The sequence below is a fragment of the Rhagoletis zephyria genome, unplaced genomic scaffold (genome assembly GCF_001687245.7).
Source record: "Rhagoletis zephyria isolate East Lansing unplaced genomic scaffold, Rhagoletis_zephyria_1.1 Rzeph_scaffold_01088, whole genome shotgun sequence".
Lineage (NCBI taxonomy): Eukaryota > Metazoa > Arthropoda > Insecta > Diptera > Tephritidae > Rhagoletis > Rhagoletis zephyria.
Genome location: NW_016158172.1, coordinates 24,720 through 42,051, shown reverse-complemented (window position 1 = coordinate 42,051; position 17,332 = coordinate 24,720). Strand labels below are relative to the sequence as shown.

At 35.0% G+C, this 17,332-nt stretch overlaps 1 protein-coding gene across 4 annotated transcripts in view; it reads left to right on the top strand.

The window, feature by feature from the left end:
- robo2 (roundabout 2) overlaps positions 1-15,879 on the top strand; it is a 131,233-nt gene extending 115,354 nt beyond the window's left edge. For all 4 annotated transcript variants that reach the window (XM_017615873.1, XM_017615872.1, XM_017615870.1 and 1 more), the window contains exons 14-15: positions 701-941; positions 13,911-15,879. In XM_017615873.1, coding sequence (XP_017471362.1) covers positions 701-941; positions 13,911-15,378 — 1,709 coding nt within the window. In that variant the 3' untranslated portion in view covers positions 15,379-15,879. The remainder of the gene's footprint in view (positions 1-700; positions 942-13,910) is intronic.
- The last annotated feature ends 1,453 nt before the right edge of the window (positions 15,880-17,332 follow it).

Here is a 17,332-nt window from a genome sequence, read left to right as displayed (position 1 = left end):
TGTGGCACCTCTATTTCAAATGCTATTGTTTGCCACTCATATGGACTTTATTTTTTTAAGAATTTCCATTTAAAACAAAGGACAAAACAATACCAATACAAAAAAAGTTTAAAACTTTGTAGAAAATTAAAAAAAAATCAACAAATTATCATCAAAATTTCAAAGTTTTCTTAGGAGTGTTGAGTTTTTTGTTTTGAGTATATATTTAGTTTTATAGGCCATTATATTTTAATACAATCATGGCCAAGTTTCATGTGGCCTTAGTTGCAGACGAGTTAGTCAGAACTCAATTGGATAAATGCTTTAAAAATTACGCTTAGATTACGTCGTGGTGCCATTTCAATTGGCTCTAGATAAATATAGGCGTTTTTACTACCTGCACAGTATTGCGGAATGCCGACCTTGCTTTCGATGCAGCCGAAAATCTATGCACAATGACGCTGGCGCTACGTCTTCTGCATAAATTTTCCACTGGTTCGCGTTCACGGAACTCGCAAAGACCAACTGGCGAAAGCATTTGCGCATGCTGCACTACCGCCTATAAGTATGCAACGAATTTAACGCTCCTTGAAATTTAATACGCGACATTATCACTCTTGGCATCAACGAAATTGCATTTCAAATACCTTATACATTCTTAAAGACATACATAAATACCAGACTTTTTAACTTCCCTCCATATCTTTTAATCTATTTTTAGGCGCTCACCCAAATGATGTTCTCAAAATGCCCAGTCTCTCGCGCAATGGCAATGGCTATTGGTTGGATGCCTCCTCTGGTGGCATGGTATGGCGCACATCACCCTCTGGCGATACGCTGGACTTGCAAAAGGATCAAATCGCCGACTATGCGCCGGTGTGTCTGACAAACGGCACGGTTGGTGTGAATGGCGCTGCTGATGGTGGAACTGGCAGTGGAGCTGGTGAACGCAATCAACAAAGGTGAGTTGCAAATTGTGATTATGTATATATATATTTTTTTTTTAAAGCATTTAATGCTTTCGCACGAATTCTTCGCCGGTATTGTAGTGACAAAAGTTTGTGGTACATTTTTTGGCAGCATAGTTTTTGGCGCCGAACTTGGCCTCAAACAAGTGAAACTAAGCGATAAATTGCTCCCCAAATAAGATATTCTGTGAAATTTAAACACGAAATTTGCAAAACTTCTATGTGCTACGAGGTAGTAGTAGTTGCGCGCTGAAGTAGTAGCATAGCTTTCGGCATTGTTGTTGCAAGCGAAAATTGAAATTTAAACTACCCGAATGCAAAATGCCACACACACTTCAATTTTACTACGCTCCAGCAGGCAACGTTTATTTGTATGCAGCACACTAGCATTGTGTCCCCAATTCACTCGATTCAACTCCACTTTTCCATTTTACCTACGCCTTTTTCCTGTTCCTCCTTACAACAAATATCTACCTAATATTCCTCGGCTTGGCGCCTGTAACTATGCTCTGTTTGATTGCATTGCATTTTTGGTACTCTCGTAACTATGTCCATGCTCACTCGTGTTGGCAAAAATGTAATTTTAATAATACCCAAGGTTGTTTGCACTACTTGCTGCTCTGCACTACAAACGCACCCAAAGGATATTTGGCTATACGCACACACGCAATGCATTGCAGTATATTTAGTTTATGCCATTAGTGCGGCAAATGTTTGAAAGTGTGTGCGTTCCACTCATTTCAGTGTGGTTACTTTTGCATTTACGCATTCTAGCTGCAACAACGTGAGTACTAACTTAAATACATGCATACACGTGTTACCTACTGCATTTACTTATATTTGCTTCCCATTTGCCAGTTCTGCCTTTTGGATTTTTCAAACTTCAGCCTCCAATGGACGTGCTGCATATCTTGAACGTTACTGATAGCAAACGAGGGCACTTTATTGGCGTTAGTTTTCTGGTCGAGGAAATCGAAGTTTGAAAGCGAAAATAGGTTTGGAATTTAAGAGCATAAAGCAAATTTTGGCAATTGGTAATGAGTTTGTTCACCTTTCAGCAATAAGTTTTTTAAAATAAAATTTAATAAAAAAAATTGCTTCTTCTTAAAACAATAAAAACTATTAAAAAATAATAATAAAATAAAAAAAATAAAAAATAAAATTTAAATAAAGCAAGTCAATAAAAGCATTTTTAAAAAATAAAAAAAAAATAAAAATAAAATGTTTTTCTTTTTAAAAAATAAAATGTAAAAACTAAATTAGAAAAAGAAAAAAAATTAAAAAATTAGTACTTAAAAATTAAATTAAAATGTAAAAGTTAAACAAACAAGAATTAACTAAAAAAAATCTTTATTAAAAAAAACAAAAAAATAAATTATGTTTCTAATGCTTAATGAAACTAAAAATAATTATTTTTAAAACAATAATATCTAAAATCTAAAAGAAAATTAAATCAAGAGAGGAAAAATACATATAATAAGTTTTTAAAAATTAGATTAAATTAAAAAAGAAAAAAATGCAAATTAAATAAAAAAAGAAAAAAACATTTGCTGCACGAGAACTCGAACTCGGATCTCTAGTGCTTTGCTCACTCGGCGATTCCGATTTTTGAAGCAACGCGAGGCTTTTTTCAAAGACTTTTGTACTACAATAATAATAATATTTCGAGCTATCTTGCCACCTGTCTTTTGGGTATTAGAAAACCATTCTTTCGTACTACTGCCAATTTCAAGTCCAGTTGCTTCAAGTCCACATATTGCACACCTTCTTCCATAGAGGTGCAACTGAAAATCAGATTCGAAAACGCGACTGCTTAAAGATTGCAATCAGTGAATACAGTCATGAAGGAAAAAAATATTTGTATTAATTGGAGTTAAATCATACGAATTGATTTATTTAAGAAATCGACCTAAATTGTTTCTTTTTTTGCTACATTCTAATTGCATTATTAAAAACTCAGAGTTTATATATAAATGCGTTATCGTTTCACGTGATTTTGCGCTTAACATCATAAAAACCCTAAATGTAATAGTAGCTTTTATAAGTAGCGCATCTTTATGTGTAAAAATCTCCATATACCATCTCCAACCTTCAATTATTGGTTTGTACCAATTTGATGGCAATTAAATTTAGTTCGACGGGCAACATGGCGTATGAGCAACCTTTCACTCGCATGCGATCAGCAGTGAAAACAGGCATACATATTTAAATACTACAAATGTACATACTTAGCATGTGCCTAAGCTGTTGCATTCTTATTAATTAATAGTTGATATGATGAACATGAGTAGTTTAACATAAATTAATGCATTATTAGTACTAATTAGTGAATGAAATAATTTTGTGTTTGTGTAGAACAAATATATTTACATACGTGTGTGGAGTAAAATTTGTAAATCTATTTAGGGACACTGAAAAATAAGTAGATATTTAAGATGCCAAATGGGTGTGAATTTAGGCAGTGAGCAGCAAGTGGAGTGGAGTTAGGAAATATTATTGGTAAGCTGTAGTTTTTGAACATTTCGCCTTGAGAACCCAGCTGCTATACTTCTGTGATTGTAGAGCAATAAGTATACCTACGAATAATGAATTATATCACGGACAATTTAAAAACCAAAATGAAGAAATGCCACCTCGAATTATCTCCTTGCCTCCACTCATTTGGGCCACTTCAGCCTTCAGGAGATTTTTAAAAATAGTTTATTAAATGATGCTAAGCAAGTAAACCATTTTTAAGCTCTACTTCTTTAACCGTTAAATACATTTTGTTTTTAAATCTAAACTATTAACTTTAAATTTCAGTGGTAATTTTCGCTCAGTGCCCTAACTAAATAGCTGAAATTAGCGCATACACTTTTACGCGCAGCCATGTCACATTGGTTGTCATTAATAATTCAATAAATGCATTTGCATATTTATACATAAATACTGGCCTGTTGCAGAAACAATACACAAGTATATAAGTTTATACATACTTATATGCCAATATTTGCAAAATCATGCTTACGAGCTGACGTACTTTAATTTGTTTGCTTTGACGTTTCAAAATATTTAATACGCGTTGGTGTTTGGTATTTACGTAAATTTCTCAAATACCTTGGATGTGTCGTTGTGTGGCATTATTAGCGGTTAATTTGTGGCAGCAAAAATTCCAAATATTTTTTTAGTTGATTTGTATTTGCTTTTGCAGCTGTAAATAAGAACGTGAAAAATTTACATTTTTTTATTTTAAGCATTTTAAGAATGGCATGTGGAAAAATACATACACAGAAGAGTAGATATTTAAAAAAGACGAATTAAGGGCTTACAAATATTTAAATATTAAGGGTATATATGTACATATATTTTTAAACCAGTTTTAAGTTTTAATAAAAAAGCGAAATTCGCAAAAAACTTCCGAAAATTAAAAAAAAAAAAAACACCGAAAGACATCGAGAATTTCAAAAAGATCTCGAAAAATAAAGCAACTAAATATATTCTAAAAATTCAGGAAAGGTAATGAAAAACGAAAAAGCAAAGCTATCGCGATGAATTTTAAAACTGTGCCGAGGCAACACAAAAAGTAAAAATAAAAAATGTAGAAAAACTCCGAATAAATTGGAATAGTTCCCGAAAAAAACCCGAAAGGTGTCAAAATAAATTGTAAAATTATTGGAGAATTTCCTAACAATATCCGAAAAATCCCCAAAGTTTTCAAAATTAATTTTGCTAAGTTAATATTAAAAACTCTCAAAAGCCGTCGAAATACTTTGATGAAAAAAGCAGCAAACTTTCCACAAAATTTGGAAACATATCAAAAAAGGGCGAAAAGTCCAGAAATAACATAATAAAAAACTAACAACAAAATGCCTTCGAACTTTTGAAAAGTCGCCAAAACTATCCTCAAAAAAAAATTACCGCAAATTTCAGAAAAATAAAGCACAAAATATACACAAATTCGCGAAAAGTGCAAAAAGATCGCAAAAAAACAACAAACAAGTCTGGAAATTCATGGAAAATTCCAAAAATGAAAAACAAAATATCCCCATGAAAGAACATGGAAGATAAACACGAAAGATCTAAAAAAGGCCCTGCAAAATTCAAAGCGTTCCAAAAATACCTGCTGAAGCCACAAAAAAAAACTAAAAAAATAATAAAACATAAAGTGTGAAAAAATCCCAATAAAGCGCAAGGGTTTCTGGAAGGTTTAAAAAAATCCTGTTAAGTCCGGAAAAAATAAAGAAAAAATACCGACAAGCCACGAAGGGTCTAGAAAGAAGTGTTGGTGTTGGTTGATTTTTCCGACACGGTGGTAAGATTATTTATTTTGGAACGAATCCCTTGTCAAGCTTGGTTTGCAGACAAACCGGTTTCGGCGTAATGCCATCTTCAGTGTCATTTTTGGTTTGTCTGCAAACCAAGCTTGACAAGGGATGACGGAAATTCGTTCCAGAATAAATCGTCTAGAATGATCTTGATAAATCTGCACATAAAATATCGAACATTCATAAAAAGATGCCAATGAGTCCCGAAAGATCTTCAAAAATAAAACGGCTAAGGTCCTGAAAAAAGCCTGAAAATTCACGAAGAGGTGCCAAATAGTCCCTATAGTAAAACAATATATCATTTAAAATAAAACCACGTAAATTTCGAAAACGTCTTGAAAGGTTACCGAAATTAGCCCGAAGATTTCCAAAAAATAAAGTACAAACAAAATAAAGAAGACTTCCGAATAAATTCTAAAGGTTCCTTGAAAAATCAAAGGTTCCAAAAATTCACAAAAAAATCTCGAGCAGCAAGGAAAAATTGGAACATTGGAAAATAAAATTGCAAAACGTCACAAGAAGGCTTCGAAAATTCACAAAAAATGACGAAGGGTTCCGAGAGTAAAGCAGAACAACTACTGAAAAAAGTACCATAAGTCTGCAAAAGTTTTGTAAGTTTCCTGAAAAATTCGGAAAGTATTTCGAAAATTAAAGCACGAAAAATATATAGAGCCCCAATAAATTTCAAAAGTTCCTTTGAAAAATCTGGAAAATTTTCGAAGAAACCAGAAAATTTTTGAGAGCATTTTATTTTAATAAAATTTTTCGAAAAACAAAGCATGAAAAAAATATGGAAAAGATCTGAGAAAATTCCGAAAGTTCCCGAAAAATCTTGGAAAATCTTTTAAAAAACCGAGAATTTAGAAAGCTTACATTTTATTACTTAGCTTATTAGTGCTGTATTAGGAAACAACATTCTAACACGAGGGAAGATGCTAATGATGTCTCCAAGAAAGCGGCAGAACAGTTTTTTTTTTCTGTATCCCTATTTAAGAATAAATTTTATTTACAGTCACTGACTAAAAATTTCTTTTATGTGACCATAATGTATTGAAAAAAAAAAATATATATACAACATTTATGCCCTGTAATCGACTTCATTTATTTCTCTCCAAGCCAAACCAATATTAAATTCTGCTTTGCCTTAATTTCACTTCGAATACAATTTCACTGCAATTTAATATCAATCATACGCCCTGTTGGCCTTTAAATTTTAATTGAAAATTCCACAACAATTTTACTTCATATAAAATCACACAAACAAAATAAACATAAAATATTGCGCTCATTTTACTGAATAATTTGTAATAATTTGATATTAATTTGTTCATAAAGCGTAGCAAAGTGTGAGAAATAAGAGAAGAGAGATAGGTAATGTCAAATGAGCTAGCAAAAATAATGAGTTGGTTGGTACCTATGTGTGTATGTATGTATGTGTTAGGTAACGCTCAAAGCATCGTTGCTTTTATCGCCGCAATTGCATTTTTTTCATATTTAATTAGTCATTAAGCCACATTACAAAACAAACAAATGAAGAAAAATACAACTACAACAAAAATTGTGAAAATTTAAAGTCTACAAGATTTATTTGAATCAATGTCAACCCAATGAACGAAAAAGCCTTAAAGTTTTTACTACTCAATTGGCAGGCATGCACTACTTCGAGTCTCACTACCAAGTTGTTGTTTATGACCACATCTATTACTATCTTAGCGACTTCTTGCCTGACGATGAATTTATTTTTAGGTACTTCGCGTAGTTAAAGCGGCTGCCACTTAGCTACTTTAGTTGCAGCATACATTGCAGCTTGGCTACAATAGCTCGGGAAAAATACAGCCACTCCCACTCGCACAGTCGTGGCCTCGCATCCGTTGTAAAAAATGAAGATATGATAACTGAATCAGACTCTTCTCTTCTACCCATCTTGCCCTACTATGACATCAAGTTCCCTTTTAGAACTGCCCTGAAATGGAACGTAGTCCGATTTCCCGGTTAGCTGGCGTAAATTACTTTAGCCAAATGACCGTTGTAGTAATTGTATAATAACCATTAGCCTCAATGCTGATTTTAATGACGAAATGTTCACAACTAGGTCTATAGGACACAGGTTTAAATTTTATATAGTTTTGCGTCGGCAGTGGTGCGCAGTGATCTTGAGATCTATGCCCTTTTTTGTACCATCGACCACTATACAAAAACAACATTCAACACTTAGCAAAATTATATGAGCCAAATATTTATATTCATTTCATGTTTGAACGCCGTTATGTTAACCAACCACTTGTATTTATTCTCAGTGAAAATTGTACTTCTATAGAATACAGTTTTAGAATAGATATGTATGTCTTTTTGTATTGCCGGCTACCATGCCCAACTTCACATATAGTGACTATGTAGATCCAATGCGTAAGTGGACGGAATAGCCTTTTTTGCTGTGCTAAGCGTCTTTCTGCCAGTGTTTTTACATTGGAGGCCTTTCCATCCCTCTCCTTAATTTCCTAGTCTACTCTTTCCCAATTCGAGCAGAGATAAGGATAAAATCTTACACTTCTTCGTAAAAAGTAAAAATTCCATCTTCTTTGAATTTACTTTGAGTACAGTTGTGAATATATTTCAACATCCACTTGAGCATTTCACTAATCGCGGTAGGACATCTGTCAGAGTTCATAATGGCCTGATCGCCAGTAAGATAATGCGAATATTTTTTTCTGATTTGCACGAACTATGTATGAGACATTTGGGCGCAATGTGTTGGTAGACGAATACTCCCCGAGCTCTTTGATATTGTTGATCCGAATAACCCACATGAATGGGGATAGCACATTGCACCTGCCTGGCATTTCGGTTAAGTGAGTTCATCTGCAACAGTAATACATCGTTGGAAACATTATTCAAAGCTCCGGAAATTTTGAGAAAACCCAAACTGTAAATTTACCCTAGTGTAGAGTCCTTCTTTGATATTTACATCCATAGTATTGCTTTTTAGGTAAATACGTCTGAATTTCTCTCAAATATTTTCAGTAAGAACGTCGTGAGGCTTCAAGTCGTTAGCTTCTGGGATACAGGTAGCTGCTTTGCTGCTTCTGACAGCAGCTGCTTCACCATCTGCTTTAGTATGAATGCAACCTCTGCTACTCCACAAATTTTCGGAGTGTAATTATATGTCAAATAGTAGGTATACATTGTTCAAATTTAGGCTGTGTTCACAAATGCATCAAGCCAAAACATCTGTTTTTTTTTTATTTCTAAACTATAATTTATGGAAATGCCTTGCTTGTACAGCTAAGTTCCACGCATTTAATCGTGGTTGGGCATATTAGAAACTTCCACTAATTAAAGTTTAGAAATTATTGATGCATTCTGAACACAGGGTTATCGAAGCTTAAAAGTTCGTATGAAGTTAGCAATTGTTGGAAACATTTCGCTAGAAAGTGCTGATCCTAAATTTCCACGAAGATGTCGATTCCAATTGTGTGCATTTTTTGAAATTCGTTGGGTTGTTATGGATGTGTAGTATATACATACATAAGTATATGTTTTCATATTCCTACATGTACATACACACACATGTTTAATAAGCTTTAATAATAACAATAAAGTAAATATTATGAAAATATCCAGCAGAGCTGGCAGCTCGCGCCGTCAATTGTTGTGAAATTAATGAAGTGTATCTGTAGCTGGGCAAAAATAATTAATAATTATTAAAAATTAATTAAAACATATAAAAAAACATGCACAGAGAACAGCAAGCAAATGGACACAGAATTTTCCGTGTAACGCCTGTTGCAACAAAGGTTTAAATTTGTACGTAAATGTATACATACTTACATACAAACATAATATCTACTTATGTTTATGCATACCGGTAATTTGCGGTGACCAAAAAACATCAATGCTACTGGTAACTTATTTATTCTATATAAGAGACGCCAAATGCGCTGTACCCTTTTCCCAAGGTAGATTGGGATTGAAAAGGGGCAACAGCGGACCATAACCACGCCCACCTCCCATATAACGATATTTTCGAAATGTGCAAAAACTACGATATTTCCGTAAATGTCGTATTATAATAATTGTATAATTGTTTAAAATTGCTGCGCGAATTAGTATTTTGGCATAAAATAAGACAGTTATGAAATTGTTTGAAAATGGGCGCGGCACCGCCCACTTAAAATAAAAAAAAAATCGCGCATTAAAAAAAAATCAATGGAAAATATTAATTTTTTTCTAAAAATTTTCATCAATTTTAACTAAAAACAATTTTTTTTTAAATTTTCGTTAGTTTTACAAATTTTCACTTAAAAACATGTTTTTTGCAAAAATATGTTTTTAAAATTTTTTAATTCTTTCCTGAACACAATTTTTTTTAAATATTATTATTTCCCAAATAAACAACTTTTTTCCAAAAATAATTTTTCTTCTGACAGTTTTTATTATTTTGATATCTTCTTATGGTGCTTTCGTTTCTACCAAAGAATGTTGCCTTTTGATTTGCTCGTTTCAATTTGCGTGTTCGATTCAAAAAAAAAGGCAAACGGTTAGAAAATTTTGTGTTCGTTTCTTGAAATCTTACACACTTGTAAGGCATAAAAGGCAAATTATCTGCTCATTAAAGCTTATTCAGGGCAGTTTTCTGGGATGGTTGCTTAAAATGTAAATATGTTTTATGAAATGCGTGAGCCAAACAAAGACAAAAGGGCAAAAACATGCCCCTTTTACAGGGTTGAGTGTAACATCAAACACATTTTTTCACGTTTTTTGGAAAAAAAGGAAATCATCATTAAAAAATATTTTTTTTCTAAAAAATGTTCAAAACAGTAGTTTTTCCCCGAAAGATGGTTTTCTGAAAACTACTTATTTCCCTTGCCATTTACCTAAGAGACTTTTAAAATTTTTTTAATCTTATTACCAAAAATAATTTTTCTGACTTAAATTTAGCGCAAAAAATATATTTTTTAAAATTTTTTTTTAATGCTTATTTTGAAAAGTTTTGATAAAAATATTTTTTCTAAAATTTTGTGATAAAAATAACTTAATTAGACACATTGAAAATTCACACGATATCCATATGAGCGGAATAACTTTTTTGGAAATAAATATATTTTCTTTGGTAGGGTTAAATAACTACTTTAAAAAAGTATGATTTTTATTAATTGAAGAAGCAGCTTTACCGGAAATCTTCTAAAGGGCCTTCTGACATATATTTTAGAAAAGCCCTTCTAAAAGCCATTTTATGGGTAGCGAACGCAGAAGCTCTTCAATTTTTGCCACAAATAAAGGAAGGAATCAGAGTGGAAGGATGCTATGCTGAATATGTCAGCGCTGTTTTCACAAGGGATCAAAAGATACGTATAAGCAAAATAAGGATGATGTTTCAGGGCTAATAAATAAAGAATCATTGAAGAAAGATTCAAGAATTGTTAGCTTTAGTGGAAAAAATTTGCGAAACTGTACTGGACTGCCATAAATATGGTCACCTTATGTGTATACATATGTATGTGTGCATGTAATAACAAGTGCCTATTGTTCAAGCGCAGCAAGCTTTTCACTTCCAACAGTTGTCAATTTGGCCAATTATGCTTGTGTTGGTTTTAATTTGTAATTCCTGCAATTATTGCCACAATTACGAATTACATTAAAAAAGCATACAGGGGTAGCAGTGGTAGTTGCAAATGTTTATACTCGTAGGCACATAAAAATGTTTTAATGAAAAATAACATACTTAACAATGGTAAGCGACCAAAATGGCATTTGCGCGCACAGCTGTACTTTTGCATCAATGCTTTTGAATGCCAGTAGTACACTCGATATTTGATTTTCGCAAATGCCTGCAACAAATGTTTAAAACAATCATTAAAGCTTAATAAAAACAATATTCGTATTCTTGAAATGAAGATAGCAAAAATGGAAAATATTTTTTTGGAACACATGTACCTAACATACATACACACACCTCTTTCTTTGACTTCGTAACCCTTAAAGAAAATTTATTTGCAAATTCAGCTGATCGCTTCAATCGGAGTGGTTTGAAAGAACAGCATAGTTAGCAATGATAAAGAATGGGCCGATAGCTAGCAAATGCTTAAAGAGCACAGGTGGTGGGCACGAGCAAACGTGAGCTAAAAATGAGCTCGTGTTCACGTACCATTGTGCTCTCGCTTTATATACGAACATAAACCGCAGTTAGTCACCGACGTAAAATCGGAGAACGTGTCAGCTGACACGATCTACCTTATGAGATTTGCGTCTTAACGGAAACTCACCACCGCATGACGGAGACGTTGTCGTTGCTTCTCTTTCCGTCCGTCAACGTACGTTTAAGCCAGCGATGAGCAGAGAGAGCTTTTACAGTGTACGCGCCTATACAAAATGTATAGGAAGCTTAAAAGAGCTTTGCCCGCAGGCAAGGCAGTTCCCATCAGTAGTTTAAGCTATGTCGTTGACAGCTACCGCTTATAATTCTCTCCAAGCACATCCATCACGCTGCCCATGTCCTTTAAAAAGCGTACGATCAGAGAGGACTTTTGACGGGGGAAGCTTTTTAAATCTTTCTGCAGATTTTTTAAGTGGCCACATAGAATGAAAGCTCTCTCCAGCAGTCATTGGCTTATAACAGCGATGAACAGAGAGAGCTTTTACTCTGCACGCTCCTATACAAAAGGTAAAGGAAGCTTAAAAGAGCTTTGTGCGCGGGCAAGACAGTGCGCATCTGTGGTTTATATTGTACAACAATATTTTAAACTTTATACAATCACTTGAATATTCGCTGGGAAAGGATATCAGAAATTAAAATTTCGAAAGATTTGTCTCTGTAGGAGTTAAAAAAATAAAAAATTCTTTCTCTCCGTTCGCCCGTCTGTCCGTATACACGATAACCCGAGCAAAAACTGAAATATCTCAACGAATGGAATGTAGATTGCTCTTTATCCAAGGTAGGTTGATATTGAAAATGGGCGAAACCGGTCTCTAACCACGCCCACTTCCCAAATAACAGCATTTTCGAAAAAATGCAAGAACTACGCTATTCGAGTAAATATTGGATCGAAATTGATGAAAATTAATTTGTGACGTTGAATTTTGTTAAAAATAATATTATTATGAACTTTTTTTTGTAATTTTGAAGTATTGTGATTTTTTTGGAAAATGGGCGTGACCCCGCATATATACATATGTACTATTAAAGTGCTCATTTCAAGGCATTACTCTTTCATTTTTTGTACCGTAGTATACGTGCGTTTACAGTTCTACGCATATTCTACTGTTAAAACCAGATCAAAATTATTACCTATCAAAATAAAAACCATTGCACAAAAAACTCTAAATTTGGAATTGGCAGTTGCCAGCGATTGTGTAGCTAATCCCTATCGCTTTTTTCGCTGTGTAACGCGGAATAGTTTTTAATATACACAAAATCTCTGCTAAATATCCTTTGACATGCAAGTAAAATACCGAAATTTTAACTTGCCAGTTTTGCAAGTATTTTGCAATTCATACAGCCGCTCGTGAAATATATTTGTATGTATTTTTGTGAGCTCGCTAAAAAATCGTAGTCTTTCTATCAAACGCTGGCTGACTGACCATTTGCAGCCTCACGACGCATTAACAGTTAATACCCTTGCGCTGTTCGCTTTTTGTCTTTTGCCAACTGTGCCTGAAAGCCAGCGATGCGCGACTGACTATAAATCGCACCAAATCCGCTGAAAAGCTTTGAAATTATGATTTCATTGTAAGAGTGAAATATTCAAAAATTTCACTATATTTTCTATGTCTGCATGCGGCAAGCGCTACCCTCCCTTTACTATAAGTACTTATTTTGTAAGCTGTACATATGAACATACAGTGCCGAACAGAAGTATTGGCACAGTGAATTTTTCGCAATATATGCAAAGTTCTTTATTCTAATTTATTTCCGATAATTTTTTATAAAAAAATTGTTCATTCTACGCCAGAAAACATGATAATAAAATCTCTAAACTTTGTGCAAAACTCAGGAAAATTTATTAAATTTGCACACTAATTTGCAACTTTTTATTCAGTTATTCTAAGTATGCAGTTTTATAGCCCATTCAAATTTAGTATATTAAAGTGCAAGTTTGAAGTATCTAAAAAATTGCGTTGATTTTTGGACATTTTTTTAGTAGAAGGTGTTGCTCATTTTCTCCATACAAAAAATAGTTGTCGAATTACTTTGTATGGAAGAACTTGCGCGAAAAAAAAAACTACCAAAAATCAATGCGATTTTCTAGCGACTTTAACCTTGCACTTTAATATACTAAATTTGAATGGGCTATAAAACTGCATACTTAGAATTTTTCTAAAAAATCTGAATAAAAAGTTGCAAATTAGTATGCAAATTTAATAAATTTTCCTGAGTTTTGCACAAAGTTTAGACATTTTATTATTATGTTTTCTGGTGTAGTATGAACAATATTTTTATAAAAAATTATCGGAAATAAATTAGAATAAAGAACTTTTCATATATTCCGAAAAATTCACTGTGCCAATACTTCTGTTCGGCACTGTATGTATGTAGGTATGCACAATTTTATCAACCAAAAATTTGTACGTAGCTACCGAAAATTCATAACCGCAATTCATAAACTGCTTTCTAATGGACGTTTTTTTCTCTATTCTCTTTGTGTTATCACTACCATTGCAGATATGTCGGCGAGTATTCCAACATTCCCACCGACTATGCGGAGGTGTCAAGTTTCGGCAAAGCGCCCAGCGAATATGGCTGTGGTGGCATACAACGGCATGAGGCAGGCTCGCCAGCACCCTACGCCACATCGGCCATATTGAATGGTGGCAGTGGTGTGATTGTTGGTGGTCAGCACCAGCAACAGCCACGTTATCAGCAACGACCAGGCGATTTTCGTATGCAGCAACAGCAACAACAACAGCAGCAGCAGCAGCAATTTCAACAGCCGCATCAAAGACCTATGCATCCACACTATCACCAGCAACAACAGCAACAACAGCAACAGCTACAGCAACACCACCAACAACAGCAACAACACTCAATGGGCAATATTTACCAACCCATGTCGGTGGCCAGTGAAGTCTATCCGAGCAACATGAGCAATCACTCCGCCTATTCGGAGCAATATTACTATGCCAAGGAGAAGATTCATATCACAGAGAATAAGTTGAGCGGCTGTCACACCTATGACACGGCAGGTGAACTGCAACAGCAACAACAACAGCTACAATTGCAACCTTTGCATCAGCAATTTGCCAGCGTTGGCACTTTACGTCGCCAGCTCGGTGGCGGCGGCAGTGGCACTAACAGTGGGCGCTTTAAAGTTATCATGCAACAGCAGCAACAACAACAAACACAGCAGCATAGCCCCAGCATGAGCGCTGAGAAGTTGCAATTGCAGAAATTGAATGCCTTGAACAACAACAATCACAACAACGGCAATGGCAACGATACGAGCACCACAGAGCTCTCGAAAAATTTACTTGACCTAGATGCCGGCTCATTCTGCTACAATGGACTCGCGGACTCCGGCTGTGGCGGCTCGCCCTCGCCCATGGCCATGCTGATGTCGCACGAGGACGACCAGGCGCTCTATCACACAGCTGATGGGGAGCTGGATGGCGACATGGAGCGGTTGTATGTGAAAGTCGATGAGGAGCCAAAGCAGCAGCAGCAGCAGCAGCAGCATCACCAGCAACAACAACAGCAACACTTACTGCCTTTACCGCCATCAAATCAAGTGCATCCCAGCGTAGCCATAACACTCAGCCCCAACAGCGGCAACAATTGGCGCACACAATCACAACAGCAGCAGCAACAACAACAACAACAACAACAACCCTTCGTACGCGCCTCCTATCGCGCTGGCAGCGGCAGCACTAATCTCATGATGACCAGCAGCGGCAGCAGCGCAGCCAAGAGTAATAGCAGCAGCATTGGCGGCAGCAGTTCGCTTAGTTCGTGTTCGGAGAGCGCTGAAGAGCGTCACCAACAACAACATAAAATATTGCAAAATGGTGATTGTGAGCTGATTTATGCACCCAGCAGCGTGGCAAGTGAACGTAGCTTGCTGAGTAGTGGCAGCGGCAGCGGTTGTGGCAGTGGTGGCAGCATGTCGGCTCATCCGCAAGGGCCACATGTGTGACCGGTCGAACAATGTGTTATAGTTGGCAGTGGCAGTGGTGCGGGGTGTGGAGTGGCATCGAAAGGTGTCGGTGTGGGTTTGAAGAGGTACGGGCTGACGTGCGGCTTGAGCGCTGATGAAGAAGCGGCGTGCGATGAAGCGGCACAGGTGGATTATTATACGCGCGAGGTGCAAGAACTGCTGGCGTGGTGTGAGCGTGTAAACAAAGGGCAGCTGGAGTCGAGCGAGTGAGGGGCGATGGGGTGGAGGGGGGAGGGGAGTGTAAAAAGCATGGAGGACGTGGTGTGAATATAGAAAGATAAGTACTATATAGTTACGTATGTGTATGTGTACATGAAAACTACATAAATACAAGCGCTATGGAAGCGAAGAAGGCGACGCAGTGCCTAAGGCGTTCTGCTTGAGATTTTCATTTGTTGAAGCAAGAGTTTAAGAATTTTTAATTTTTAAATTCCATTAAAATGTTACTTTCCTTTTTTTTTAAAAATTTCTGAGGATTAACCTTAACTTAACTTTTCTAGCAGTCGAACGATTATAGATATTTTGAAGTCAAGCTATTGTTTCGAAAAGTATAGTCCATATCGGCTCCTTCAAAAAAAAGAAAACATAAAAAGATTAACGAAAACTCGTGTAAATAAATTTAAAAAATTATTTTAATTTTAGCATTTTTTCTAAGGTGTAAGTAAACATGAAATAATCAATGACATTACGGATCTTTGAAAACGCATAGGAAATTAAAGTATGTGCTTATGCAGTCAAAAACCTATCTTATACCTGTGGTCACTAAACGGTTAAGAAAATACTTGCATTTTTACCTTTAAAAGAAAATTGAATTACAAAGGTTATGCTTAATTTATTAAATCATCTAGTGTCTTTCTGATACTTGCTATGATTTAATCATTACCGCTTATGCTTGAGACTAACAGAACATGTTGCCAACAGTAAATTTATATTTTATATTTTATTTTTTCTATATACTTTGTATCATTTTTATTGTCTCGAAATAGATATTAACAAAAAAAAACTATGAAAGTATTTCCATGGCAAATCTGAGCCGTGCAACAATGTATTGCAACATTGACTTTGCAACATGTTTCCGCAATAAGTTCCAAGTTTCGATTCTGGGGCAGCGGATTTTTTTTTTATTTTTACTTAATATTTTTCTTATTTTAATTTCCTTCGTTGTTTTTATTTAATTTTCTTCTAAAGTTTGAAAATTCATGTAAAAAAAAAGTTTTTTGTTTGTTTTTACATATAAGTAATTTATATTATATAAACTGAACGGTTCCACAATGTTGAAGAGTTTCTTTTATTCCTACATTTAGAAAACTTTTTTCTAAAAGGAAAACAGAATAACGCTAAGACCTTCTTGCTGGCGCAACTAGCACAACTTTCAATTTGTCTTTCGAAAGACTCTGTTAGTTAGGTCAGAATAAACTTTTTCTAAAATTTGAGCTAGGGAGCCCATTGAGGTCGATTAGGAGACCAACAAATATTTACCAGTGTATCAGCTCAACCCAACAATCTGGCTTTCTTGCAAGAAAATATGCTTAATAGTTCAGCATTTGATTGGTGAATTGGTGAAACCAAGTTATTCTGAAGGTCTTGATTTTTCATAGAAAATTAATTTCTCAGTTTTTCCAGGCTGACGATTTTTAACGTTTTTTTTTTGCAATTGAAGTTGGTGATTGTAGAGCAGCTTTTAAAACAATTAAAATTAATTTAAATGCAAATATTTATACCATAAAAAGGCTTTTCTGGCGTTTTTTGTGTACGAGGAATTTGAATGTGCAATCCTTGTTTACCAAAAACGGCCAACAGTCGCAATCGCCGAGTAAACAAAGCACAGGCAAACGTTTGGAGAGATTAGAGTTCGAGCACTCGGGCAACGGATTTTTTTAATGTGACTTTCTTTCCTTTTCAATAAAATTTTCTTTTAAATTTTAGATTTTTT